This window comes from Capsicum annuum, chromosome 10 (genome assembly GCF_002878395.1).
Source record: "Capsicum annuum cultivar UCD-10X-F1 chromosome 10, UCD10Xv1.1, whole genome shotgun sequence".
Lineage (NCBI taxonomy): Eukaryota > Viridiplantae > Streptophyta > Magnoliopsida > Solanales > Solanaceae > Capsicum > Capsicum annuum.
The window spans coordinates 1,150,922-1,178,717 of record NC_061120.1 but is presented as its reverse complement, the minus strand read 5'-3'; the positions used below and the strand labels follow the sequence as shown (position 1 = coordinate 1,178,717).

General features: G+C 34.8%; 4 protein-coding genes and 2 non-coding genes across 7 annotated transcripts; all 6 read left to right on the top strand.

Annotated features, from left to right (window-relative positions):
- Nucleotides 1–752: 752 nt before the first annotated feature.
- Nucleotides 753–1,241, top strand: LOC107845732 (30S ribosomal protein S10, chloroplastic; the record flags this gene model as incomplete). Its single annotated transcript, XM_047398347.1, is given in 1 exon segment — nt 753–1,241. A coding segment is annotated over 1 exon segment (312 nt), but the record flags the coding sequence as incomplete, so codon positions are not given.
- A 2,702-nt stretch (nt 1,242–3,943) lies between these two features.
- Nucleotides 3,944–5,154, top strand: LOC107845759 (serine acetyltransferase 1, chloroplastic). The gene has a single exon (XM_016690239.2). It carries the CDS (start codon nt 4,022–4,024, stop codon nt 5,096–5,098), a length of 1,077 nt encoding a protein of 358 aa, XP_016545725.1. The 5' UTR covers nt 3,944–4,021; the 3' UTR covers nt 5,099–5,154.
- A 2,234-nt stretch (nt 5,155–7,388) lies between these two features.
- Nucleotides 7,389–7,483, top strand: LOC124888348. Its single transcript, XR_007046474.1, has one exon. It is a non-coding gene; the product is annotated as a small nucleolar RNA Z122 (small nucleolar RNA).
- Nucleotides 7,484–15,298: 7,815 nt separating this feature from the next.
- Nucleotides 15,299–21,750, top strand: LOC107845454 (heterogeneous nuclear ribonucleoprotein 1). Of its 2 annotated transcripts, XM_016689794.2 has the most exons (5): nt 15,299–15,516; nt 15,631–15,745; nt 17,642–17,868; nt 18,626–19,811; nt 21,094–21,750. In XM_016689794.2, exons 3-5 carry the CDS (start codon nt 17,644–17,646, stop codon nt 21,105–21,107), a joined length of 1,425 nt encoding a protein of 474 aa, XP_016545280.1. In that variant the 5' UTR covers nt 15,299–15,516; nt 15,631–15,745; nt 17,642–17,643; the 3' UTR covers nt 21,108–21,750. The 2 variants fall into 2 exon arrangements, with proteins under 2 accessions (XP_016545280.1, XP_016545279.1); XM_016689793.2 differs by lacking the exons at nt 15,299–15,516; nt 15,631–15,745 and having other exon boundaries at nt 17,635–17,868.
- LOC124888169 lies at nt 15,949–16,065 on the top strand. The gene has a single exon (XR_007046309.1). It is a non-coding gene; the product is annotated as a 5S ribosomal RNA (ribosomal RNA).
- A 1,384-nt stretch (nt 21,751–23,134) lies between the features above and the next one.
- On the top strand, nt 23,135–27,587 carry LOC107845027 (40S ribosomal protein S8). Its single transcript, XM_016689318.2, has 5 exons — nt 23,135–23,286; nt 24,054–24,126; nt 25,046–25,376; nt 25,779–25,948; nt 27,304–27,587. Exons 1-5 carry the CDS (start codon nt 23,283–23,285, stop codon nt 27,389–27,391), a joined length of 666 nt encoding a protein of 221 aa, XP_016544804.1. The 5' UTR covers nt 23,135–23,282; the 3' UTR covers nt 27,392–27,587.
- The last annotated feature ends 209 nt before the right edge of the window (nt 27,588–27,796 follow it).

Genomic DNA, 27,796 nt, shown 5'->3' with positions numbered 1-27,796 from the left:
GACGAGTACAAATTGCTCAATAGCCAGACAACTTTTAATAAATAAAAGGGCAGTCCGGTGCACTAAAGCTACCGTTATGCGCGGTGTCCGGGGAAGAGCCCCACCACAAGGTGTATTGTACGCAGCATTACCTTGCACTGCTGTTTCCAAGGCTTGAACCCGTGACCTCCTGGTCACGTGGCAGCAACTTTACCAGTTACTCCAAGGCTCCCCTTCAACTTTTGATAAATGAGAGTACAAATTGCTTGGTTGTTAGCATCCTCAAGCTGGCGATTGTGGAACTAATTGGTCTTCCCCCGTTACTTAAAGTTTGAAATAACCTGGAGCCTTAATAGTGAATTGATCATCTCTTAGCTATCTCCTCTGAGTAATTGTACATGTCGACTATTTTTCTACAATGAACTTCAGTTGATGCATCAAGAAGCAAAACGACAAAAATTTGTGTAATGAATAAGCTTGTACTGATTTGTTTGATGGAGCTACATCTAATACTTCTCGGACCTTTCACTACTGCATTGTGATACGTCATTATTATGGTAACCAAGGTCATTAATAGTAAAACTAGTGTACAATCCTCTTCAAGGATAAATTTGTGTCGATTTTACTAGCTCAAATTTTACTTAGGAGGGTTCTAGTTCAGCATTAAGCTGGTCGTGGCTGTTGAAATTGTAGTAGCTCTAATTAGCATAAAGAAGTCGATATTTCTCTCTAGTTATTATTTGTATCATCTAACAATCTAAACATATTTTCAGGCGGCACCAAAGCAGAAGATTAGGATCAAATTGAGGTCATACTGGGTTCCGCTGATAGAGGATTCTTGTAAGCAAATTATGGATGCTGCAAGAACGACAAATGCAAAGACCGTAGGTCCTGTACCACTGCCCACCAAAAAGAGAATTTACTGTGTCCTCAAATCTCCACATGTTCACAAAGATGCCAGGTTCCATTTCGAAATCAGAACTCACCAACGCCTTATTGACATTCTTTACCCGACTGCCCAAACTATTGACAAGTTAATGCTACTTGACCTTCCTGCTGGTGTTGATGTGGAGGTCAAGCTCTGAGAAAACTGCTTCTACTCATTAACGTTGTAGCCTTGTCTATCTCCTACTAGTCCGTTTCTTGTTTTTTGTACTCGTAGAGACTTATGCACAATCTTTTCTTGGCGAAAAGTAGGGTAAACACATGTATTTTTGTGTAATGATTTGATTACTCGATTACTACGAATCTTTTCAATCTTATATCTAGTGTACCATTACATGTTAACAATTTTTTTTTCTCCAAGGCGAGCGTTGGAGTAACTGGTAAAGTTGCCGGTAAAGTTGCCACCATGTTCAAACCTTGGAAACAACCTCTGGCAGAAATGCAAGGTAAGGTTGCGTACAATACACCCTTGTGGTGGGGCCCTTCCTCGAACCCTGCGCATAGCAGGAGCTTTAGTGCACCAGGTTGCCCTTTTTACTGCTTCTTATTGCTTCGAGTGTGCTGATGTCTGTTGATGTTAAGAGTACTTACCTAAAAGTAGGTTAAGGCTGAATAGGAGTTAGTTACTGGTTATGGTTTTGAAACATACAACAACAACAAACCTAGTGTAGTTTCACAACCGAGGTCTGGGTAGGGTAGACTGTACATAGACCTTACCCTATCTCGCGGAGGTAGAGAGGTTGGTTTCAAATGACCCTCCGCTCGAGTAACGCACTGGTTGTGAAACTTGCAGTACTTTATTTAGCCCATATATCATTGTTCTTTTGGTCATATTCATTCCAAAAGAGACTTCCATGACCATTGTTTAATAAGCTCACATACTTTCTATCTGTTTGGTCCGGTGAAGGGTCCCACCATAAGGGCGTATTGTACGTAGTCTTATCTTGCATTTCTGTCAGAGTTTGTTTCCAAGGCTTGAACTCGTGACCTCCTGGTCACATGACAACAACTTTACCGGTTACTCCAAGGTCCCCCCTTCACTTTTAGTCTCCGAGTTATCATAAGCTTTGGGTATTTGGTAATCTTTGTTGGTACGTGGAATGGAAGCTGACTCGGACACCACTGTCATTTTTATTTTATTTTTTTACAATGGTGCTCTATTTGATTGTTGTTGGATGCTCTCAAACTCAATATGACTTGGGAGTTGAACCAAGTTTCTTACTCATTGAAGGAAGAACCATACTCGAGCCAGGGGTTTATCGGAAACAGTCTCTCTACTTCGTTCGAGGTAGTGGTATGGACTGCGTACACTTACCCTTCTCAGACCTCACTTCGTGGGAATACACTGGGTATGTTGTTGTTGTTGAAGAAAGAACCATGTTCTAAGAAAAGTAGATGCATATGCATGTGACTTGCTACTTTTTCTTCTCGGTATGTTGTTGTTGTTGAAGAAAGAACCATGCTCTAAGAAAAGTAGATGCATATGCATGTGACTTGCTACTTTTTCTTCTCCACGTTGAGTGGTAAGTACTTCTCCATCTTTAATCAGACATTTAGGTTTCGGCATCGGGGTACGGTATCGTCGTACGAGGCATTTTATCTTTAAAGTAGGACTTTTCAACACGAATTCGAATTAATTAAAATGTAATATGCCAAAAGCCAAAAAAGTGGCCCTTAAAGAAGCTGAAAAGGTATATTTATACAATCATGTGTTATGATTTTCTTTGATTCTTCTTATTAACTTTATTGATTGACAATAATAATTTAAATATAATCTTTTTATATTATCTTGGAGGACATAAATTATTTTTATACTATTCGAAATTGAGTAATTTTACCTTACGTTATACTTTTGATATAATATTACTTTTGTAAAAATCTTTTTTTTTTTCCCGACAAAGCTCCACGCTGAGCGTAAATTTAGATTATAGTCAAAGGTCGATGGTTATATTCAGATTTTTTTCTTTCGAAGAACTTACACACGGGAAATTCATCTATTTTATGAAGAACAAATACGAGATAATTTGCTAACAATAAATTAAAAAAATAAAAAAAATTAAGCTATTTTTTCTCCTCCATAGAAAGTGCTTTTACCATATGCAAGATTCCAAGGTCTAGTGGTCCACATTTTTCTCATAAGCTATCAAAAAGATTGGTCTAAATAAATCAACATATATTAAGAAAAAGTTTTTAAAAGTTACTTTTTTAAAAAAATTTGGAAAACATTTAAAGTATCGAGAAAAAGTTTTTGATAACCCCACTTTTTGAATTGTTAAATACCTGGAATCATCACATGAGAAAAAAAAAACTCTAATATGTTAAAATACCTTTGCGTTATTTAATTAGCCATCATAAAGTAACAGAGGAGATGTCACCTTACGATAGTATTTATATCGAGTTTTGATTAAATTTAATTTTATTGAAAAGTACAGTAAGGTACAGTATTATCTAACAAAAACACCTACTATCAAACATATTAATAATTTTTTTTCAATTTCACCACTTTTATTTAAATATTTATCTGCTTAATTTATAAATACTTATTTTTAATTTTTAAGTACCTAAATTAAAAATTTATTAATCCTATCCAAACGGGTCTTAGTCCTCCTACAAACTACATATCAATACATTGCAAAGTAACTATAGTAAGAATAAATTAAAGATTAATGAAATACATTAAAAAATAACTATAATAAGAAAAATAAATCAAAAAGTAAATAACAAATTGTTTTTAAAATTAAAAAAATGAAAGTGAACATCAATCTTTTGATAACTATTTCTTTTAACCCTTTCTGCTTCCTTCATGAGTCGAATTCATAATATCCCAATTGGATCTGAGGAATGCTTACTTTCCGAGCAACTCTTTGTTTTTCAATTTTTTGATAAACAAAAGTAAACAATTTTAGAAATTTATTTAATTTGTCATGATTAAATAAAGAAATTTCAATCATCCCGCCACGGTGTTACCAAAATAGAAAAACCATTACTATAAAATAAATACTAAAACATAATATAAGTAAGTTCTAGTATTATTATTATTCCTTCATAGCCTTGTTTGACATATCCATTACTTTGTTCTTCTTCTTCCTAGCCTCCCATGTCCACCAGTTTTCTTGGATCACCATGCCTTGTCAAAAATGGAAAAAATATACAAACAATTTTTCCATGTAACAACAATAAGCCAATGAATTTCACCATTAAATCTTGTATAAACTTATCAAGAACCAAGAATCCTAATCCAAACAAGCCTCAAATTGATGATCATGTATACAACTATGCAAAATATTGCACACCCAAGTTTGAAAAGGACCTAAATATCACCAAGAATGGTGGGGTTTTTGAAGATATTGAAAAAAGGGGTGTTCTTGATTTATGGCTAGAAATGCAAAAAGAGGCTATTTTTGACATAGAACAAGAACCCCTTTTGGAAAATTACTATAAAGATTCAATCTTGATTCAAGATTGTATAGAAAGTGCTTTGTCATATCACTTGTCAATGAAGTTGGGAAATTCTAGTTTGACAAGTGAGGGTCTATATGAGGTTTTCATGGGGGTGTTCATAGAGGATCAAGAATTGGTTTTTGATGTTGTTGATGATTTAAGAGCTGTTAAAGAAAGGGACCCTGCTTGTATTAGTTATGTACATTGTTTCTTGAATTTCAAAGGCTTTTTAGCATGTCAAGCACATAGGATAGCACATAGGTTATGGTGTAAAGGTAGAAAGATTCTAGCTTTAGTGATACAAAATAGAGTATGTGAAGTATTTGCTGTTGATATTCATCCTGGTGCTAAGATTGGTTGTGGGCTTTTACTTGATCATGCTACTGGTGTTGTTGTTGGTGAAACAGCTGTTATTGGTAACAATGTGTCAATCTTGCATAATGTTACATTAGGTGGTACTGGTAAAATGTGTGGTGACAGACATCCTAAGATTGGTGATGGTGTGTTGATTGGTGCTGGCACTTGTGTTCTTGGAAATGTGAGGATTGAAGATGGTGCTAAGGTTGGTGCTGGTTCTGTTGTGTTGATGGAAGTGCCTGCTAGGACTACTGCTGTTGGAAATCCAGCTAGATTGATTGGTGGTAAAGAAAATCCTATTAAACTTGACAAGATTCCTAGTTTGACAATGGACCATACTTCACATATGTCTGATTGGTCTGATTATGTAATCTAGACATTAGAATCGTTGTGTACGGACTTAGATATCAAATATAATGTTCTTTTGTCCTCGCTCGCTGTGAGACAAGTTGGTTCTGTTTTTCTGTATCGATATGATCTATAGTAGTATTAACCATATCATAAAAGCAAATCTTGGTCCGTGAAGTATCAAGAAGGTAAGTTCGTCGACTAGCTCAGTGTTTCTTTTGCAAAACATGATATACAAGTGGGACTTGCACTACGAGCAAGCTGGTGTTGTTACTGGTTAGACTGCTGTGATTGGTAGCAATGTGTCAGTTTTGCATAATGTAACATTAGGTGGTAGCCGAGGGGGTCTATCGGAAACAACCTCTCTACTTCTTCGGAGATAGTGGTATGGACTGCGTACATTTTACCCTCATCAGACCTCACTATGTGGGAATACATTGGGTATGTTGTTGTTGTGACATTAGGTGACTCTAAATCTTGTCCTCGCACTGTGAGACAAGTTGGCTTTGTTTTTTCTGGTATCGATATGATCTATGGTAGTATTAATCGTATCATAAAAGCAAATCTTGGTTCGTGAAGTCCCAAGAAGGTAAGTTCGTCAACTAGTCCACTGTTTATTTTGAAACACGAGATACAAGTGGGACCTGCACTACGAGCAAGCTGATGTTGTTATTGGTGAAACTGCTGTGATTGGTAACAATGTGTCAACTTTTGCATAATAGAATTGTTGTGCACGAACTTAGAGATCAGATATAACCCAAAATCAAAATTTTTAGGAGCTAATTATGTATCTCGATAGACTTACAATTGAAAAAAATATATCGAAAGCTAATTATGTATCTTTACAGAGGAAAAAATGTATCTTCGTTGGATGTATCAGGAGCTAGTTATGTATCTCACAAACCCAAAAATCAAAATTTTCAGTAATTATACAAAAATATCGGGATTTTGCTGTAATTAAGCTCCAAACTGTCGGGATTTATGTTATTTGCCCAAAACAATAAGATCCAAACAAAAGGCCTAATGCGAGTTTTAATGACGTGACATAAACAGTGAAGATTTACATAATCGATCCCAACTTGCTCCCAATTGGTTGTATCATAAATTTCAACTAATTATGTATCTTTATTAGATGTAGACAGACCCAAAATCGAAAAAAAAAAAAATGTAACGGGAGCTAATTATATATCTTTACAAAGAAAAATGTGTCTTCATTGGATGTATTAATAGTTAATTATGTATCTCGACAGACCCAAAATTGAAATTTCAATAATTATTCAAAATATCAAAATTTGTTGTAATTAAACTCCAAATTGTCGAAATTTGTGTTGTTTGCCCTTAAAAAAAATGAGGTTCACACCCTTAACAAGAGGTCGAGGGTTCGACCCTAGGTATGGAGAAAACTCTGTTGGGAGCGTTGTCACCTTAATGGCCCCTGCAATGCGCGATCTGGATTAGTCGGGGCTCCAATGCTTGCACCGGACACCGAATGAGAAACAAAAAAAAATGAGGTCCAAAACTCTTATTGGGCCTAAAACACAAAAACCAAATATAAGGCCTGTTTTCATAGCCATCAGCTGTCAGCCCAATCCTCAATAGGTTTAGGGTTTCAAATTTTTTTACTATAAAATCTTCTATGTATATCCTTCAAGCCACAGTATCTCTTTCTATGCTTTCTTTTCTCTCGTAATATCTTAGCAACTGAAATAATTTTCATAATTTTTTTTTTGTTATTGTTTGACATACAAAATTTATTGTAATAATTTTCATATTTCTTTTTGTTATTGTTGACATACAAAATTTATTGAAAAATTTTCATTTTTTTTTTAATTGTTGATATACAAAATTTATTGTAATAATTTTCATTTTTTTTTTTTGTTATTGTTGACATACAAAATTTATTGAAATAATTTTCATGTATTTTTTGTTATTGTTTGACATACAAAATTTATTGTAATAATTTTCATATTTTTTTTTGTTATTGTTGACATACAAACAAAATTTATTGAAATAATTTCATTTTTTTTTTGTTATTGTTGACATACAAAATTTATTGAAATAATTTTCATATTTTTTGTTATTGTTTGACATACAAAATTTATTGAAATAATTTTCATATATTTTCTGTTATTGTTGACATACAAAATTTATTGAAATAATTTTCATATTTTTTTTTTATTGTTGACATACAAACAAAATCTATTGAAATAATTTTATTTGACAAACGGAATTTATGCGTGCAAATAAATTTTTTTATTGATTTTCCTTTATGCTAACAATTTTATTTTTTTAATTTATATTGATTTTTGGTGGTTTTAATTGGGAAATGATGATAATATATCGATATGTCAGAGGCATAATTTTATTTGTGCTGTGCTGAATAAATATGTTTGCACGTCAGTCTGATCCCAATTACTTACAAATCTAATGTTTTTATTAAGAAAATTTCATTTTGATTAATCTATCATTAGAAGCTCTATTGAAATTTTAAAAAAAATAATAATACATTAATTACTAGATGATTTATTTGAATCAATATAATATATTCATGATGTAATAAAGAAAATTTAAAGAATTGTTTAATTTCTAATTGGATAAACAAATAATAAAAAACATTAGATTGAACTTGCATATGCCTATTTGGGGTCGTTTGGAGGAGGAATAATGATAATTAATTTAGGAATTAATGATAATTAATGCATGGAATAATTCATTTTAGAATTAGTGTTTTTCTTATCTCTTCATAATTAATCACGGTGTAGCTAATTGCCAGATTAATAATATCTGGATAACTTTTTTCTAACCAAACGACCCTTTGCCCCGATAAGAAGTTCGTGAGGCAACAACGACCCTTTGCCCCGATAAGAAGTTCGTGAGGTGTTGCTGGATCTTGTAGAATAAGAGTTGTCATCTTAGAAAATGACTTAAAACTTGGTGGTGTTGTAGCTTGGATTATTATCATAGAATAAGAGGAGTCGTCTTAGGAAATGACTTGACTTAAAAGACAGATATCGTTGCAAGGCGAGGGAGCAACGTGTCTGGTGTGGTGCAGTAATTTTCGCTGCGAGAATAAAATGACGTCCCAGCTTGACTTGAGACCAAAACTCCTTATAACTGGCACTAATAGCAGCACTGAGTCGTCGTTATTGATTTACCAATAGCTGCATTGAGTGGTCGTTGAATGATTGAAAATTTAAAAGGCAGGTTTTTTGAATGTATAACTCATTAAATCAATAGCAATAGCATATCTAATGTAGTCTCACAAGTGATTAAAGGATGGTACGTATATATATATATATATATATATATATATATGATCTTACTCTTATTTTTGTGTCGTAGAGAGGTGGTTTCTGATGCTCTCAACTCAAAAGAAGTAAAGAGGTTATTTATTATGCTCTCGATTCAAAAGAAGTGAAAGGTTGTTTCGAATACTTTCGATTCAAAAGAACGTGAAATCAAAGTATGAAAAGAAAAAAAAGATGTAAGAAAATGAACCCCTTTTGTTGAAATTTTTTTTATATTTATCGATCTCCAAAACGTAAGAAATTATATTTTCAAATTTTTGTGATGAAATTTCTGACTCTGCCACTATTTGCAGGGTTGTTGGAAGGTAGAAAAGTGAAGTAGATGCAACACAGCTGTAGATGAACTTTGTATCCCCTTTTGTTACAAAGACTCTACTAATTGTTTCCAAAAAAAAAAAATAGTTAATGGTAAATATATTGTCATGTGATCAATAGCGGAGTTAGAATTTTTAATAAAGGGTTCGGAAATAAATATACGAACTAACCAAGGGAAGTCAACATCTATTATATATATACATAAAAAATAATTTTAACCATGTACAAATGGTATAATTTTTCGTCGAAGGGAGTTCGATCCAAAGGTGGCTTCACCTCTGCATGTGACCAAGACGTCGTGGATTCAAGTTATGCTTGAAAACAATATCCCACAAAAATATAATATAAGAATGCGAAGAATAGGCTCTATGATTTTGCTTTTCTTCGAACTGCGTGCATAACGAGAACTTTTTCAAGAATCTAACATACAATCTACTTTGACTGATTGTTTTTTCCAAATAGAAAAAGTGAAAAAAGTGGTAGACAATAGATATGATAGCTCCCTAGTAAAGATTTTTATTTGCCAGCTACTTCTAGTTTCGGTTTTTTGGCAAGCATGGGGAGACAATGCAAGGGGATGTCTACCTAATGTTTGTGCAAATTTCATATTTTAGCCATGCTTAAAGGGGCGGAGCCAGTTTGGGGTCAGGGGTTCATCTTAATTTCATTCGATGAAAAATAATTAAAATTATATATATATATATATATGTATAATTTGATTTGGGAGTCTATCGGAAACAGCATCTCTATTTCTTTGGAAGTAGCGGTATGAACTGCGTAAATTTTACCCTCCCCAGACTCCACTTTGTGGGAATATATTAGGTTTGTTGTTGTTGTCGTTGTTATATATGTATAGTAGATGTCGAGTCTTTTTCGATTAGTTCGTATGTTTACTTGTTCAGATTTTGAATTCGATAGTATTCTGTCACTATCGTGATGCTTTATGGCTGATGTAAGCACGGAGAGGCAAAGCATGGGATGTCTTGCCTAATGTTTGTCAAATTGCCACTTTCTACAAACTTTTCTTTTAAAAATAAAAAATTATAAAAGTGATGCTCAGGTCAGTTCGTGCGTATCTCGACTATTTCATTAGATTATTGCTATCATTTACTGATACATTTATCGTATGTGAGTATGTCTACTAAAGTTTTAAGCATATCAACGTACTGAAATCACCGACTAGCATCTTTTTCTGTTGAAATTTGAATCTTGATCTCGCGTAAATTTTCAAAACGCTTCATTATCATCTGCCTCTAGATATGTTTTCAGCGTATCTCTGTGCGAGTACGATTCTTTTTAACTTAATTGATACAAAATAGTACCACGTGGTTTAAACTTCATGCATGTGTCAATGACGAAGTCAGAAATTTCGTGAAATTTGTTTAATTGAACCCAAACACCTACGCTTTAAACTATAGGCATGTGATTTAATGACGAAGCCAGGAATTTCACTGAAGGTGTTTATGATATAAGTATGCAACAGCACAACATGCACGGTGTACTGGGAAGGATAAAGTGTACGCAGTTCATACTATTATTTCAGATGAAGTAAAGACGTTTCTGATAGATCCTTGATTCTAAGATTTAAGTATATATTTATAAAAAAACTAATCGTTGAGCTACATATGCACTATTATTTTCTGTATATACAGTGTAGTTTTTCGATAACGAAAAAGATTTGTTTTTTTTTTTATGGCAAACATGAAGAGGCAAGCAAGGGATATCTGCCTACTATTTGTCAAATTGCCATTTTGTGCAAATTTCATACTTAGGTATGCTTTTAGTCTGCATGTCTACAAATAAAGTTGAAATAGCACAATTTTTGGTTTAAAGAATGAATCATTACCCTTCTTGGAGTTTGTGTTACTCATAATGATTAGAAAAAAAAGCTCGAAATATGTTTAAACTTTAGCGAAATTTATTGTAACACCTCTTAGCTTTGTCGAGGTCCTATGACCAGCAGATTATTTTTATCGTATTTCTGTGGCATATATTTGTCAGCTAGACTACTGCGTGAGCACACACACTGAGCACGTGAGGGTCTGAAGTGATTCAGCTAAGCAGTATGATCTATATATGAAAATTGAAATAGTGCATACTGTTCTAAGATTTGAAGTTTATGAGTTTCTGCAACGATTTTAAATTTATGTTCAACAATTATCGAATTCACAATTGACTATTTGTAAATATTTCGTTAACGTTTCGTATAAATATAGATTTTGGATAATAACTACTAAATTCACGTGAACGCATAACCGGCCTTTTAAATCCATCTTTAATATAGGGTTATTCTTAGAAATGTTGGTTTTAAGAACGAGTCATTGGGCTTCTCGGAGTTACAAAAGAATTCTCATGCTTTAGATTATAGGCCCGTGGATAGTGATGAGGTCAAGAATTTCACTTTGGGAGCTCGAAATAGGGAAAAGAAAAATAAAAGGTCCAATGAGAATTGAACGTTATATTTAAAGACATTGATAAAGTTTGAAATTACAATCCGTTTTTGTTCAGTCTAATAAGAACAATTCTCATGCTTTAAATTATTGGAACGTGGAAATGATGAGGTCAAGAATTTCACTTTGGGAGCTCGAAATAGGGAAAATAAAAATAAAAGGCCCAATGAGAACTAAACGTTATATTTGAAGACATCGATAAAGTTTGAAATTACAATCCATTTTTGTTCAGTCTAATAAGAACAATTCTCATGCTTTAAATTATTGACACGTGGATAGTGATGAGGTCAAGAATTTCACTTTGGACGCTCGAAATAGGAAAAAATAAAATAAAAGGTCTAATGAGAACTCAAATAATAAAATTAAAAATTTTGCTAAGCAAATACTAAATGTATGTTTATCATATTTTTCAAATTTGGCATTATTTTCTAGGTAAACAATTACACTCATATAAATTTGGTTAAGTAAAGTTGGTACAAGATCTCACAAAAATTGCAAACATGGACTAGTCTAAAGATTTCTTTTTCCAATTAATGATTTATTGGTGGTCCACATGTCATTGAGGCACTCATCAATTACCAAATAAAAAAGATAAAAGAAAAATCTCGAAATATATCTAAACTTTAGTGAAATTTACTGTAATACGTCTTCATTTTCGAGGGTCATATGACCCCCTTGACTATTTATTTTTGTATTTCTGTGGCATATATTTATCTAGCTGGACCACTGCGTGAATACACGCGCACTGAGCGCGTGAAGGTCTGAGGTTGTCCAGTTGGATAAATATATGTCATAGAAATACAATAATAAATAGTTGAGTGGGGTCATAGGGCCCCCGTAAAGTCGAGGCATGTTACAATAAATTTCGCAAAAATTTAGGTATATTTCTGACTCTTTTCCCAAAATTAAAGTAAAAGTATAGTTGGAAAAAATTAATTACCCTAATAACCTATGAAGTTGACTTGATTAATTTCAAGTGCTACTTTACTTGAATTGTATTTTTATTGTGTTTAAATGTACATAAATTATGCATATTAAGATGTTAAAAACAATTAGTATTAATCATTTAGTGTATAAATTTAGAAATGTTAATATTCATATATGTATTTATATTCAAATATCTTAATCTTATTTAAAGTAAATGATCCTAAGGTTAATTAATTAACTCATTTAAAATTCAAAATTGAAAAAAAAAAATAGTTTTTGTTTTAATGAAATAAATGCAATAACAATGACTTGTACCACTTGCTATTATTGGTGTTGTGGTTGACATTATTATTTAAATTTTAATAATATTTGAATATTATTATGATGAGTAGAAAATTACTCCCTTCGTCTCATTTTACGTGACATTCTTTTATTTTTAGTTCGTATAAAAAAAAATGTCACTTTACTATAATTAGAAATAATTTAACTTGAAAATTTTTTTTTTACACGCAATGAAATGATTTACAGTCAAACAAGTATCTAAGGATTGTTTTAAACCACAAGCTTCGATTTTTTTTTCTTAAGTACCGTGCCAAGTTAAATGACGCCACGTAAAATGAGACTTACGAAGTACTTAATTCACGTAAATTTGTAATCAGCCTTTAAATCTACATCTAGCCCTTATTTTAGTTCGCTCAAACGTAGAGAGATGAGCCTCATAGTGCACCAAGCCAAAATAGAGAGGGGAGAGAAGACAAGAATGCAACTAGCTGATCGAGATCACAGTTTCGACCATTTCTTTGAAAGTCGAACGTTGAAGAAGTGTTTAGCCACACTCTCTGCGGAACAGTCTTATCAAAGCCATACTCTAGTTGGACGAGGGTTGAACACGAGACCTCGTGAAAAGATTTCAATCACCCCATTCTACTAAAGTGGTCAAAATTGTTTGTTTTGTGTACTTCAAACATATTACTCTACATCATTACAGTCTTATTAAACCGTTCCTTTTAACCAATTAAACAACACAGATGAAATGAACGACATAAAATACTTTCAATACAAAACGAACTCCTTAATTCCGACCATACTCTAGTTGGACGAGGGTGAACACGAGACCTTGTGAACAGAGGCGGAGCCAGCCTAGTAATAGGGGGTTTATCCGAGAACCCTCTTCAACCAAAAATTATACTGTTAATACATGATTAAAATATTATATATATATATATATATATTGTAGATGTTGAACCTCTTTCGGTGATTTTTTTTTCAGATTTTAAACCCCTTCAGCAAAAATTCTGACTTCGTCACTGCTCATGAAGAGATTCCAATCACCCCATTTTACTATAGTGGTCAAAATTGTTTATTTTTGTACTTCAAACATATCACTTTCTACATACAAACACTACTATATAGACAAGCTGGCCCTATGCTCATAGACCATATTTTATATAATAATAATAATAATAATAATAATAATAATAGTAGTAGTAGTAGTATTCTTTTAGAGAACGATTTGCCACAACCAAATGTATACAACAAACATATACTCACGTAGTTTCATTTCATTTTATTTTTTTGGTCTCTTTGACTTAATTGATGTAATTGTTATAAATACTTAAAAAATAGTTCCAAATTTATGAGAATAATCTTTTCTTTTTTATAATTGTGTTGTTCGGGTCAGTTTACGCACATTTCGACTAAATCTACGGAATACGCACCGTCTCTCATCTGCATCAAGTACCTGGTAACACTATCCAATGTTTGTCTCTATTGAAAATTGAATCTGATTGAACTGTCAAAACAAGAATTTTTGGACAACAAACAATCAATTTAGATATTCACGATCAAAAGCTTTTAAGTGAATTTTAAAGAATTTTGACCTATATACGCATTGCTATTTTCTATATGTACGTTATAAATTTTTCAATAAGGATGTTCGAGTGACCATCCTTAAATCAATATAGCTACGCCAATATACATTTTACTGTTCTCATATTTCATTTGTGGAATTTCACTATGTGTATTAAAAAATATTTTAAAGCTCATTTAATCAGCTTATCAACTTAGCCGAACACCTCCGTAATTTATTCAAAAAGAAATTCAATTTCCTTCGATATTTATTTATCATTTATACACACACCATCAGAAGGTTACGAGCTCGAGTCATTTTCATTTATACATACGTCATCAGAAGGTTACGAGCACGAGTCATTTTCATTTATACATACAACATCAGAAGATTATGAGCTCGAGTCATTTTCATTTATACAGACACCATCAGAAGGTTACGAGTTCAAGTCATTTTCATTTATACAGACATCGTCAGAAAGTTACGAACTCGAGTCTTTTTCATTTATACATACACCATCAGAAGGTTACGAGTTCGAGTCATTTTCATTTATACACCATCAGAAAGTTACGAACTTGAGTCTTTTTCATTTATACATACACTAAGGTTACGAACTCGAGTCTTTTTCATTTATACATACACCATCAGAAGGTTACGAGTTCGAGTCATTTTCATTTATACATACACCATCAGAAGGTTACGAGCTTGAGTCATTTTCAATTATACGCTTGAGTCATTTTCAATTATACGCTCGAGTCATTTTCATTTATACAGACACCATCAAAAGGTTACGAGCTTGAGTCATTTTCATTTATACATGCACTATTAGAAGGCTACGAGTTTGAGTCATTTTCATTTATACATACACCATCAAAAGGTTACGAGCTCAAGTCATTTTCACTATCACAAGGTTATGAGCTTGAGTCATTTTCATTTATACATACACCATCAGAAGGTTACGAACTCGAGCCATTTTCATTTATACATACACCATCAGAAGGTTACGAGCTCGAGCCATTTTCATTTATACTTACACCATCAGAAAATTACGCGTTCGAGTCATTTTCATTTATACATACACTATTAGAAGGTTACGAACTTGAGTCATTTTCAATTATACGCTCGAGTCATTTTCATTTATACAGACGCCATCAGAAGGTTACAAGCTCGAGCCATTTTCATTTATACATACACCATCAGAAGGTTACGAGCCCGAGTCACGAAAGCAGCCTCTGACAGAAATATTAAGATATCACTTCATACCAAAGATCTTTGTGATTCGATCCTTGCATGAACCCATATATAACAAAAGCTTTTGGTGCACCGAACTTATTTTTTTTTTTTAATTAATTATATATTACACAAAAAAAAAAGTGAAATAAAAAAGAGTGGGACATTTGAGGAGAGAGAGAGGTAGAGGATGAGCACTCACATCCTCTGTTTTCACCTTATTCCAAAAAACAATAATATTAATATTAATAACTATATAGCTATGCACACCCATTTTTAGATCTCTTGTTATAGTTTCTAACAATTTCCCAATTTGGCTTTTTTTTTAAATCTTGAAAAATAATATGTTCATCAATCTTTATAAATGGTATGATAACAAGTTAGTTAAATTGTGATTTTCTTGAAACTTTTTTTTTTTTTTTTTTTAAGGTTGTCTTGTTGAATCTGATCTGATTAAGTTTTGATTTTTTTTTTGGTTCAGACACATTGGATTGTTTTATGATTGATGGTACTAGGATCCATGTTCTTGGATTGAATCCAACACTTGCCACTTGCTGTCTGATCAGTTTATTCCCACCTGATTTTTGCTAGATAAGGTTTGTTTTCTTTTTCTTGTTTATCAACATTTTTGGATCTTTTTGTGTTTTTTTTTTGATGTGGGGTTCTTTTGAATTGCCAAGATTTTGTGTTATGTAAAGTTGGTTATCATTTGCTTGTGTTGAGTTTGATTAAGATGTATGCAATTTTTGAGCTAATTTAGATTCCTAGTGATTGAATTTGTGTGAGTTGATTTGAATTTGGATGCGATCATACCAACACTAACGCATCGGATCCCATCAGAACTCTGAAGTTAAGTGTGTTTGGGCGAGAGTAGTACTAGGATGGGTGACCCCGGGAAGTCCTCATGTTGCATCCCTCCTTTCGAAGGGGAGCTTTGGAGTAACCAGTAAAGTTGCTGTCGTGGGATCAAGAGGTCACGGGTCCAAGCTTTGGAAAAAGCCTTTGGTAAAAATGCAAAGTAAGGATGCATACAGTACACCTTTGTGGTGGGACCCTTCCCCGGACCTTGTGCATCGCGGGAGCTTTAGTGCTTCAGGCTGCCCTTTTTATGGAATCAAGAAAAAAGGTGACTTTGTGAGATAATAACGATGATTTTTTGAGATAATAACTAGTAACACTCATATGAGATATCAACCTGAATTTATCTAGCAGTAGTATTAACCTTCTGCATTATCTCGTGCAAGATGTGATTTTGTTACGTGGGTGAAGCTTGTTTTTGTTGATATTGAACTTATGATTGAGTTAAAGAATTTTGGTCAAATTTAGTGATTGTCTTAGTAGTATTAATATTTTACAGTAGCTTGTGCGCGATGTGATTTTGTTATATCAAGTTGGTAATCATTTGCTTATGTTAAGTTTGATTAAGATGTATGCAATTTTGAGCTAATTTAGATTCCTAGTGATTGGATTTGTCTGAGTTGATTTGATTTCATAGATGGTCACTCAGTTAATAGTTAATTGGAATCAAGAAAAAAGGTGACTTTGTGATAACTATTAGCGATGACTTACTGAGATAATAACTAGCAACACTCATATGATAAATCAACCAGAATTTGTCTAGGAGTAGTATCAACCTTTTGCATTATCTTGTCCAAGATGTGACTTTGTTACGTTGGTGAAGCTTCTTTTTGTTGATATTGAACTTATGATTGCAGAAAAAAAGTGACTTTGTGAGATAATAACTATTAGCGATGACTTTCTGAGATAATAACTAGTAACACTCATATGAGAAATCAACCTGAATTTGTCTAGCAGTAGTACTAACCTTTTGCATTATCTCGTGCAAGATGTGATTTTGTTGTGTGGGTGAATCTTATTTTTGTTGATATTGAACTTATGATTGCAGAAATGGAACTTCTTCTTTTTTCTTTCTTTTATGTTGAATGGAAGAATTTTGCTCAAATTTAGTGATTGTCTTAGTAGTATTAATATTTTTGCAGTAGTTTGTGCACGATGTGATTTTTTCATATCAAGATGGTAGTCATCAGCCTATGTTAAATTTGATTCAGATGTAGTCAATTTTGCTATTATAGATTACTAGTGATTGAATTTGTTCTGTGTTGATTTCTGAGACGATTACTCAATTAATAGTTATTATTTCAGAAAGTCACTTTCTTTGTTGACGAAAATTGGAATCTAGAAGAAATGTGACCATCTGAGAAATCAACATGAATTTGTCTAGTAGTAGTAGTAGTATTTTTTTTGAGTTATCTTGTGCAAGATGTGATTTTGTTATATGGGTGAAACTTATTTTTGTGGATAGTGAACTTACGATTGCAAAAATAGAACTGTTTTTTATGTTGAGTGGAAGAATTTTCTCACATTTTTAGTGATCGTCGAGTAGTATTTATTTTTTGCATTAGTTTGTGCAAGATGTGATTTTGTTATGTTGGTGGAACTTATTTTTGTGGATATTGAACTTATGATGGCAGAAATGATGGAGTCGGATCTTGGTAAGCTATTCATAGGTGGGATTTCTTGGGACACGGATGAGGATCGTCTTAAAGAATATTTCGGCTCATATGGAGAAGTGGTAGAAGCTGTGATCATGAGAGATCGTAATACTGGTCGTGCTCGTGGTTTTGGTTTTGTTGTCTTTGCCGATCCTGCTGTTGCTGAAAGAGTAGTTAAGGAGAAGCATATGATTGATGGACGAACGGTGATTCTTCTTTTTCCATTTTTAGTTCTTTATAATTTTGTCTTAGATGGATTTAAATGGAGAAACTGGGTCAGTGAGGATTCATATAGCCGAGCCCAGCCGAGCCCAACTTCTTTGTAGTTGAAGCGTAGTTGTTGTTGTTCTTGTTGTTTATCTTAGATATTGGAGTGAGGTGGACATAGAGGATTCATAAAGTCGATCCCTACTAGTTTGAGATCGATCCATAATAGTTGTTATTGTAATATTTCATCTGAGAGATTAGAGTAGTATACTCAACTACAACAAAAACAACAATATGCCCAGTATATTCCCTCAAAGTGGGGTTTGGGGAGCGTAGACTATAGAGAGTATGCAAACGTTACCCCTATCTCGCAGAGGTAGAGAGGCTGTTTCCGAAAGACCCCCGGCTCAGTTAACACGTATCTAATAACACGCAAAAGAAAAGGAATGCAGCAATTGCTAGAGTAATGTACACGATCGCATAGCATACAAGAAAAAGAAATAGTAACAACATCAAAGTAATGCGATGACCAAAATACACGAATCAAATGGTAGTCTACTCAACTCTACAAGTGTAATTATGAACAAGCCCGGAAAGCTGTAATGAAAGATTTATGCTAAATGATTGGTTATTCTTTTGAATTTGCCAATTGATAGAGACCTCTTGTTTACGTAAAACTTATATACACTTCAGACTCTTTATCAAATGGATAATCATTTCTGTTTCTGCTAGTAATAAGTTGCTTCTGATTTTCAGGTTGAGGCAAAGAAGGCTGTTCCTAGGGATGATCAACAAATAATAAATAGAAACAATAGCAGCATTCAAGGATCTCCAGGTCCTGGACGCACAAAAAAGATATTTGTAGGAGGCTTAGCGTCTACTGTTACGGAGAGTGATTTTAAGGCATACTTTGATCAGTTTGGTACAATTACGGATGTTGTAGTGATGTATGACCATAATACTCAGAGACCAAGAGGGTTTGGGTTTATAACTTATGATTCCGAGGATGCAGTTGATAGGACATTGTATAAGACTTTTCATGAACTAAATGGTAAAATGGTTGAAGTAAAGCGCGCTGTACCAAAGGAGCTATCTCCAGCACCCAACCGCAGCCCTCTCATGGGATACAATTACGGACTTAATAGAGCCAACAACTTCCTCAACAACTATGCTGCTCAGGGATATAATCTAGCATCGGTTGGAGGATATGGGGTCAGGATGGATGGCAGGTTTAGTCCAGTTGGCGGTGGTCGTGCCGGTTTCTCTCAGTTTGCTTCTCCTGCTTATGGAATGGGTGTCAATTTGGACCCGGCTTTGAGCCCCACCTTTGCAGGAGCTTCCAACTTTAGCAATAATCTTGGTTATGGGCGAATACTAAACCCATATTTCGGTGCAAATTCAAGCAGATACACTACTCCTATTGGATATAGCACAAGCAGCAATAGAGGGGATTCTTTTCTTAGTTCCCCAACGAGGAATTTATGGGGAAATATTGGCCTCAACGCTTCAGCAAGTTCTGGTGGTCCAGGTTCATTTGTGGGATCTGGAAGTGGAAATTATGGCGTCTTTGGGAATAACATTGCTAATTGGGGCTCTCTTATTTCTGCTCCGGCCGGTAATTCTTCTGGATATGGTGGTGCGAATTTCAGGAGTGGGGAAAATAATTATGGGCTGGGATCTGGAGGACTTGGAAGAAACAATGCAGCAGGTGCTCCTACAACTTCATCGTTTACAGCATCAACTGGTGCTTATGAGGGGTCTTACGGAGATCAATTCCGCGGTGCTTCAGTGTATGGTGATCGAACTTGGCAAGGTGTGTCTTCTGATGCAGACGCTTCTGGTTCATTTGAATATGGTCTTGGAAATCCAGCAGATGTTTCAGCTAAAGATTCTGAGGATTATATCGGAAACTATAGCCTTGCGAATAGACAATCAAATAGAGGTAATATTATACTTCCAATCGCCTTCCTTGGTACTTATACGATAAACTCTTTTGCATCATTTCTTAGTTTGACCACGAGCCTGTCTTTTGGAGTATGTTGCTTTGAAATTTGAGATGTATCGTGTTATACTTCCAGACATTGGTTATACACAGATACGTAAACTGCAGTCCTCGAGATTTGATCTTATCATTTTATTAAAAAACTATACAACAAGGAAGTCGGACCTTCTCTTTGGCAGGATCCTAGCTAGGAAAAAATTAGAACAGGCACAGTAACCACGAGTAGCCTTTTCGATAGCACTCTTATTTACGTTCAAAATTTGAGTTCAGCTTATAAGAAATGTAAAACCTTATCGTCAAAGTTTCTGAGTAGAAGATTTGAAGTTTGATGAGCTCGGAGGAGTCAAAAACATAACGAAAATTCCGTTTTGCGCCCCTACTTTTGTAGTAGAAATAACTTTCGTCAAATTTCTTATTAAGTTTGAACAATTCCTCGGCCCTTGAATCCCAGCCACTTACCTTTTCCTACCAGAAGAAAGAAGAACACAAGCTATTCAAGCAAAGAACACAAGCTATTCAAGCAACATTTATTGTCGTTAGTTAAGAGTGGCCAGAGGTTCTGATTTTTAATACACGCGTGTGCACATACTCATATATTATATGTAGATACAAAGGTATGGCGAGGGGGAGACGGGATACGTTTTTCCTTCCTTTTATAGATCCAATTTCCATCTGTGGCGATGAGACTCCCCTGCGGTGTCATGGGTTGCCTAGACCAGTGGTGGAGCTACCTTTGCTCCAGGGGGTTCATCCGAACCTCCTTCGACGGAAAATTATACTGTTTTTATACTATTCTTACGTGGTTAAAAATATTTTTTATGCATATATAGTACATTTTGAACCCCCTTCGATTAGTTCGTATATTTACTTCTGAATTCCCTCAATGAAAATCCCTGGCCTGGACTAGCCAACAAACACTAATGACTAAGAGGGCAGTACTGAATCCTGCATGGTAATGGGGTGCCAGCATAAGCCGCCTTACACGTATATAGAAGTTGTCGAGGAAACTTGTTTTATCTCAAGGATACAAATGTTCAAGTATATAAAAATAAAACGATTTTCTTCAATTAGTGATGTATGATACCAGTTTGCCATCATTTCTGTTAAACTTGCGGTTGGATGCGTAAAGGAAAGCAATGTACATATGTTATCTTTCTTGATAGAATGCTAGTTGTTATTCAGAAATCGAGACAGCTCATCCTTTATTTTTGACTGTTTCCAGGAATTGCAGCATAGGAGATTTCGTTACTTGGATATCTGAAGATACTTAGGAGAACAGACGTAAAAGAAGAGAAGTGGAAGTCGATAATTATAGTACCCCTCACAATATATATATCTATATATACGTTTGGATATAAGAAAACTGATCTATAGAGCTAGCGAGGCGCTTGTCTGAAAGAGTGAGTATACATATCCAGAGTGAGCTGTTTCAAAGTATCAATATAGTAAAAGCAATATAGGCTCTTTTCTTTCAGCACTCGATCGAGATGTATATCAGATTGCAAGGTATACATGATACCGTCTATTGTAGTTCATGTGTTCGTTCATCCCGCGATAAGACCAGTACCTCTGGTACTATGTTGAGAGTTAGACTTATCATTTTTTTTATTCTTTTTTTTTTTCTCGTTTTAGCGCTTCGTTTCGCTGTAGTGACCGGCGAAGTTGCTGGTGTTTGTTCTTATAGTTTTCCCTCTTTTTTCTGGGATTTGCGTTTCATTCGGGTTGTATGTGAGTTCATGTTTGATTTACTAGTGTGAAACAATTGGGAATAAGTATTGAATATTCTGATTCATTTGATACTGCAGATTTTGTAAACAGTATATTTGAAGCTTTTATGTTTGTGTATGGGACTATATTGCACATGAAAAATGTTTTCTCCTTGTGTTTACTTGCATGGCTTATCAAGTGCTTTTTATGTTTTCTGTTTGTTTGTTTGTTGGTTACGGTTATCTGTCCTGAGCCGGGGGTCTATCGGAAACAGCATCTCTACTTCATTTGTATGGTAGTGGTATGGACTGCGTACACTTTATCCTCTCTAGACCCTCCAGACCCCACTTTGTGGGAGTACACTGGGTATGTTGTTGTTGTTGTTGTGTTTTGACTTGTATGGTCTTACCGAGGACATGACCCTAAATAGGAAGATATAGAGGAGGGCAGAAAAGTAGTAGGTAGTTGCGTTGTCTAGTTCTCTTATCAGTATTTGTTGCTGATAGGGTATTTGTCGCTATCATGTGACCAAGAGGTCATAGGTTCAAGCCTTGGAAACATCAGAGATGTAAGGTAAAGCTACGCACAATACCCCTTGTGGTGGGTCCTTTCCTCGAAATTTGCACATAGCGGAGCTTTAGTGCATCGGGCTACCTTTCGCCCTTTGCTTCGGTTATCATATTATTTGTTGTTGCTACTTGTGTTCGTCGTAGTTGTTTTCAGTTTGGTTTCTTCACTATTGTATTTCTTTTACGTACTTGATTCTTGATGTGCTTACTTGAGTCGAGGGTCATATTGGAAACAACCTCTCTGCCTTCACAACCTCCCCATATCTCACTTGTGGGATTATATCGATATGTTGTTATTTGCTATGTTTCTTGAAATTTCTAAAATGTTGCCGTATCTGACTCGAGCTCTTAAAAAATGCACTACTTTAGAGGTTCAAACATTTTTAAAGAATCAGAACAACATAGCAAAAAGAAAGTACACTGGTTATCGAAAATTTAAAAACCAAAACAAAATAACTTTCCGCTCACAGGTCACGTCTAAAATAAGACAGTTCAGTGAACTAAAACTTTCGTCATGCACGAGGTTCCGTGAAAGGGCGGACTGAAAAGGTCTGTTATTGTATGCAACCTTGCAAGTTGTTTCCACTCACAACTACTCAAAAATGTATGCAATCTTGCAAGTTGTTTCCACTCACAACTACTCAAAAATCAAACTCTGTACTCCTACGTCCAATTTCAGTTGATCATGTACGTCCATATTAGTTGATCACTGACTAAATCTGAATAGAATTAATTGGTTTTTCCTATTTTATCCCTACAATTAATCGTATACATTAAATGCGAACAATTACAATTTCAACGTCTATTCCTATGCCTAATGAATGTCATTAATATGAATAAAGGTTAAAATAGTAAAATTAATCATTCAATTTATGATTTATTAAACACCATATAAAGTGAAATGTACCAAATTAAAACAAATAAAAAGTGAGGTACTTAAATTGTGTTAAAAATTAAACCACAAGGACTAAAATGTAAACAGAGGGCAAAACGGGTTTTTCAAATTACATCTAGGGTTTTACATATCATATATAAACCCAGCGAATTCTCATTTAACCGTCTCACTTTAAGGATCCCTCTGCCGCCGCAGTGCGAAAATCACCGGAACCCTAAGTATCTTCCGTCGCCGGCAACCATGGGTAATGAAATAGATTATTTTAGCTTCCATTTTATCTTTGTTAATAGTGTAATTGCGTAAAGATAAGGTTGAAAGAGTAAAATTTGATATGTATTTTGTTTGGAGTAGTAAATGTTGTGCACTGTGTAGCATAGAGCATAGTGTGTTATTGGTGTATGCTTAATGTTGAAGGGGAGCCTTGGAGTAACCGGTAAAGTTGTTGTCATGACCATGAGCTCACGGATTTCAAGCCTTCGAAACAGCCTCTTGCAGAAATGCAAGGTAAGACTGCATACAATACACCTTTATGGTTGGGCACTTTCCCGGATCCTGCACATTGTGGGAGTTTTAGTGCACCGGGTTGCCCTTTGAAGTGAACTTTGGAGTAATTGGTAAAGTTGCTAGCATGTGATCAGGAGGTCATGAGTTCAAGCCTTGGAAATAGCCTCTTGCAGAAATACACGGTAAGACTGCGTACAATAATACACCTTTGTGGTGGGGTCCTTTCTCGTAAACTACACATAGTGGGAGCTTTAGTGCACCGAAATGTACCTTTGAAAGGGAGTCTTGGAGTGACCGATAAAGTTTACCTCCATGTGACCAGGAGGGTCACGGACAGCCTCTTGCAGAAATGCGAGATATGGCTGCGTACAATACATTCTTGTGGTGAGGCTCTTCCTTGGACCTTGCACATAATGGGAGTGTTAGTGCATCGGGCTGCCGTTTAATAGTGTAATTGCGTGAAGATAAGGTTGCACGATTTAAATTTGATCTGGTGTTTTGTAATAGGTATTTCTCGGGATTCGATGCACAAGAGACGTGCTACTGGAGGTAAGAAGAAGGCATGGAGGAAGAAGAGAAAGTAAGTAGAAATTATTGTTTTTAAGTTGAAATTATATTTAAAGGGTAATTTAGTAAAATTGTCATTTTATTGCTCCTTGTGAAATGTGTACATAAGATTGATATAATCTAACGAGCTAATTTTGGGATGAGTATAGTTGTTGATCGGTTGAATATTTTATGCTATTTCGTAACTGGATACAGTGGAATGGATGCAAAGGTTTTAACATAGTTTACTAATGCTGCTTGGACCTAAATGTAGTGAAATGTGTATGTAAGATTGATATAGTCGAACAAACTAATTTGGGATGAGTGTAGTTGATATATTGAATATATTCTGCTTTTGGAGCTGAGTAGAATGGAATCGACACAAAAAATTCATATGATTCATTAAGGGTAACTTCGGATTTGAATATAAAATTGATTTATTGATTGTCAGGATAGTTGTCAGGATAGTGTATGGTCTGCGTACACTCTACCCTCCCCATACCCCACTAGGTGAGAATACACTGGGTATGTTGTTGTTGACTGTCTGATAGTTTGATCTGAATGTAGTGGAATGGTGGGTACGTAGGGCTGACATAGTAGACCAAATCGAGTGTAATTGATTTATTGGATATTCTGCTGTTGGACCTGAATATAGCAGAAATGGATGCTACATGAGGATTGATGTAGTTGATCCATATTAATTAGAGTTTGAGTGTGTTTAATTTATTGAGTGTCCACTGTTTGATGAAGCTAGACTTTTTATAAAATGAGAACTGTAGATTCATTAGGGTGGTAAAGATTGGTGGCTTTTGTTACCTAATTACAGTGAGTTGATCCTAGTCTTTTCTTTAGACTAATCTTCTCAAATTCTTTTTTGAAATCGTAGATCTTCTCAAATTCTAATCACCTAAGTACATTATGAAGTTGACTTTTGATTTCATGTCTCTGTGAAGGTATGAGATGGGAAGGCAGTCTGCAAATACAAAGCTGGTGCATAATGCTAAGACTGTTAGGAGGATAAGGGTCCGAGGAGGAAATGTGAAGTGGCGTGCGTTGAGGTTGGACACTGGAAACTACTCCTGGGGCAGTGAAGCTGTTACTAGGAAGACCCGTTTATTGGATGTGGTGTACAACGCCTCAAACAATGAGTTGGTTAGGACACAAACTCTTGTGAAGAGCGCTATTGTTCAGGTTGATGCGGCTCCATTTAAGCAGTGGTACCTCCAGCACTATGGTGTTGAAGTTGGTCGCAAGAAGAAGAGTGCTGCCAAGAAGGAAGGAGAGGTATTTGCGCAAATGCCTTTCTTATCCTATATATGTAGGCTCTTTTGTTCATGATGATCCACTTCTTTTGATTTGATAATCGATTTATTGAACTTATTGACCCAAATGCAATTTGGACACACTTAATTGCAAGATGTTTTGGTAGAGGGTCAGCGAAGCTAGAAGTGTTTCTTGTGCTATATGTGGTGCTTCTCATGCAAGTGGAATCCATGCATCGTTCTTTGTGTTAATTTTTTTTTGAACTTCTCTTCCTCTTCTTTTTGTGAAGAATTTTCTTGATCTTTTTCAAATGTCACTTCTGGTAATTGTTGTCCTAGTATATAAATACAACATTGTGTTCTACTGATTTGATCGTCATAGATTCTCAGTGCATTATGTGAAGGTTTCTATTTGATTTCACAGGAGGCTCCTGAGGCTGCTGCAGAGGAGAAGAAAAGTAACCATGTCCAAAGAAAGCTGGAAAAGCGTCAACAGGATCGTAAGATTGACCCACATGTTGAAGAGCAATTTGCTAGTGGTCGTCTATTGGCTGCAATCTCGTCACGACCTGGCCAATGCGGCCGTGCTGATGGGTATGTGTTGTTCTCTCTATTTAATCTTTTTTAGAGAACTGTCAAAGCTCAAATCTGCAGTTTCCATTTCACTTTATCAACCTGCGAAACACTAATGTTATACCTTGATGTTATGCATTTAATGGCATGCATACATTTTTTTAAACTATGAAAACTTGAAACCGTGCTAACTTAAATTTGCCAGTCTTGAGGTCTAGTATTTATTATCTTAAATTTTTTTGGCTATGAGACGAAATTTGCATCATTGCTGATTTTTCATGACTAAACTAAGTTCATATGTGACGGAATTGGTGCCCGTTTGGATTGGCTTTTGGCTTTTGTCTTTTGACTTGTAAGCCAAAAGCCATAATTGGAAATTCTAACTTATGGCTTTTTTGGCTTATTCTTAACATTTTAACCTAAACCAAGGGCTTATAAGCACCTTTTTAATCTATCCAAATACTTCAAAAGTGCTTAAAAGCTATTTTGGCTTAAAAACACCTAAAATAAGCCAATCCAAACAGGCTCTTAATGATCTTTTCCTTGTTGATATGGATTTAAATATAGCCCCTGATGAAAAATGATTAAACTAATAAAAGCATTTTACGTAATGTTAAAAATGATTAAACTAGATTGTTAATCAGCTTATATTCTCCTTTGATCTTAATACAATAGTATATGTTTGGTTCTCAATATCTCACCTTATGTTTCTTTTGGAATCTATTAGCTGTGACTTCAACTTTGGACTTGGAGAATATATAATACTCCATCTGTTCCATATTATGTGACAACGTTTTCTTTCTAGTTCGTTCCAAAAATAGTTTAACCTTTCAAAATTCGGAAACAATTTAACTCGAACTTCTCATTTTACCCTTAATGAGAAGCTCTTATTGGCACGCGGATGTTATAAAATGTTTAAAACAGCAAGTCTTTGTAGTCTTGAAACTACAGTAATGTCGTGACATGTTTATGACCATATGTTTCAAAGGCCTTCGTTTCTTAAATTCTGTGTGTATTCATACTTTTATTTTAGATCAAGTTTGATTATTGCCAAGGGCGGAGCTAGTGTAATTGTGGGGGTTTGGAGAAAACAAAGTAGCTTTTTTCATAGACTTCGTATTTGTATTAGAAAATTCAATAAATATATAAATAAAAACGTCGGACCCCCCACAACATCAATAAGATGATGCCTCAGTGGTCAACAGCAAGGCGGAAAAACCTTCCGCTGTGTGGGGGTTGTGGGTTCAAACCTCGCCCTTGCCAATGTTTATCCTTTTTAGCTCGAGATCGTTGTCCCGTCTTTAATTCAGAACCCCCAAACGTCGAATTCTGGCTCTACCTCTATTTCTTACATTTGTCATTTAACTTTTTGACAGTTACATCTTGGAGGGTAAGGAGTTGGAGTTTTACATGAAGAAGCTACAGAAAAAGAAAGGAAAGGGTGCAAGTGGTGCTACTGCTTAAGATCATAAGTTTTATATCAGTTTGCTTCTGTTATTACTCCTCTTGATAGAATGAGAATTATGAACATCTTTATCTATTAGATCTGGCAAACTTTTTTGTAATGTGATGTCACGTGATTTTGAGGACATGTTCATCTTTGCATCACTTATGTTTTCTATTTGGCTATATCATTCAGACAAGTCTTGTGGTCATTCAACCTTCTGGTTTATCATTGTTGAGAATGTTGAGTACTATGATTTCTTTGAGTAACCGGTAAACTTGCTGTTGTGTGACCAGGAGGTCACTGGTTCAAGCCTTGAAAACAGCTTTTGGCAGAAATGCAAGGTAAGACTTTGTACGATACACCCTTGTGGTGGGGCCCTTCCCCGAATACTGCGCATAGCGGTAGCTTTTGCACCGGGCTGC

Excerpts from the sequence above, each read along its gene's own strand:
- LOC107845759 (XM_016690239.2), top strand. The coding sequence starts at position 4,022 with ATGTCCACCAGTTTTCTTGGATCACCATGCCTTGTCAAAAATGGAAAA.
- LOC107845454 (XM_016689793.2), top strand. The coding sequence starts at position 17,635 with ATGGCAGAAATGATGGAGTCGGATCTTGGTAAGCTATTCATAGGTGGG. Across the intron at positions 17,869-18,625 it reads ATATGATTGATGGACGAACG|GTTGAGGCAAAGAAGGCTGT; the intron begins GTGATTCTTCTT and ends TCTGATTTTCAG.
- LOC107845027 (XM_016689318.2), top strand. Across the intron at positions 24,127-25,045 it reads GCATGGAGGAAGAAGAGAAA|GTATGAGATGGGAAGGCAGT; the intron begins GTAAGTAGAAAT and ends GTCTCTGTGAAG. Across the intron at positions 25,949-27,303 it reads CAATGCGGCCGTGCTGATGG|TTACATCTTGGAGGGTAAGG; the intron begins GTATGTGTTGTT and ends ACTTTTTGACAG.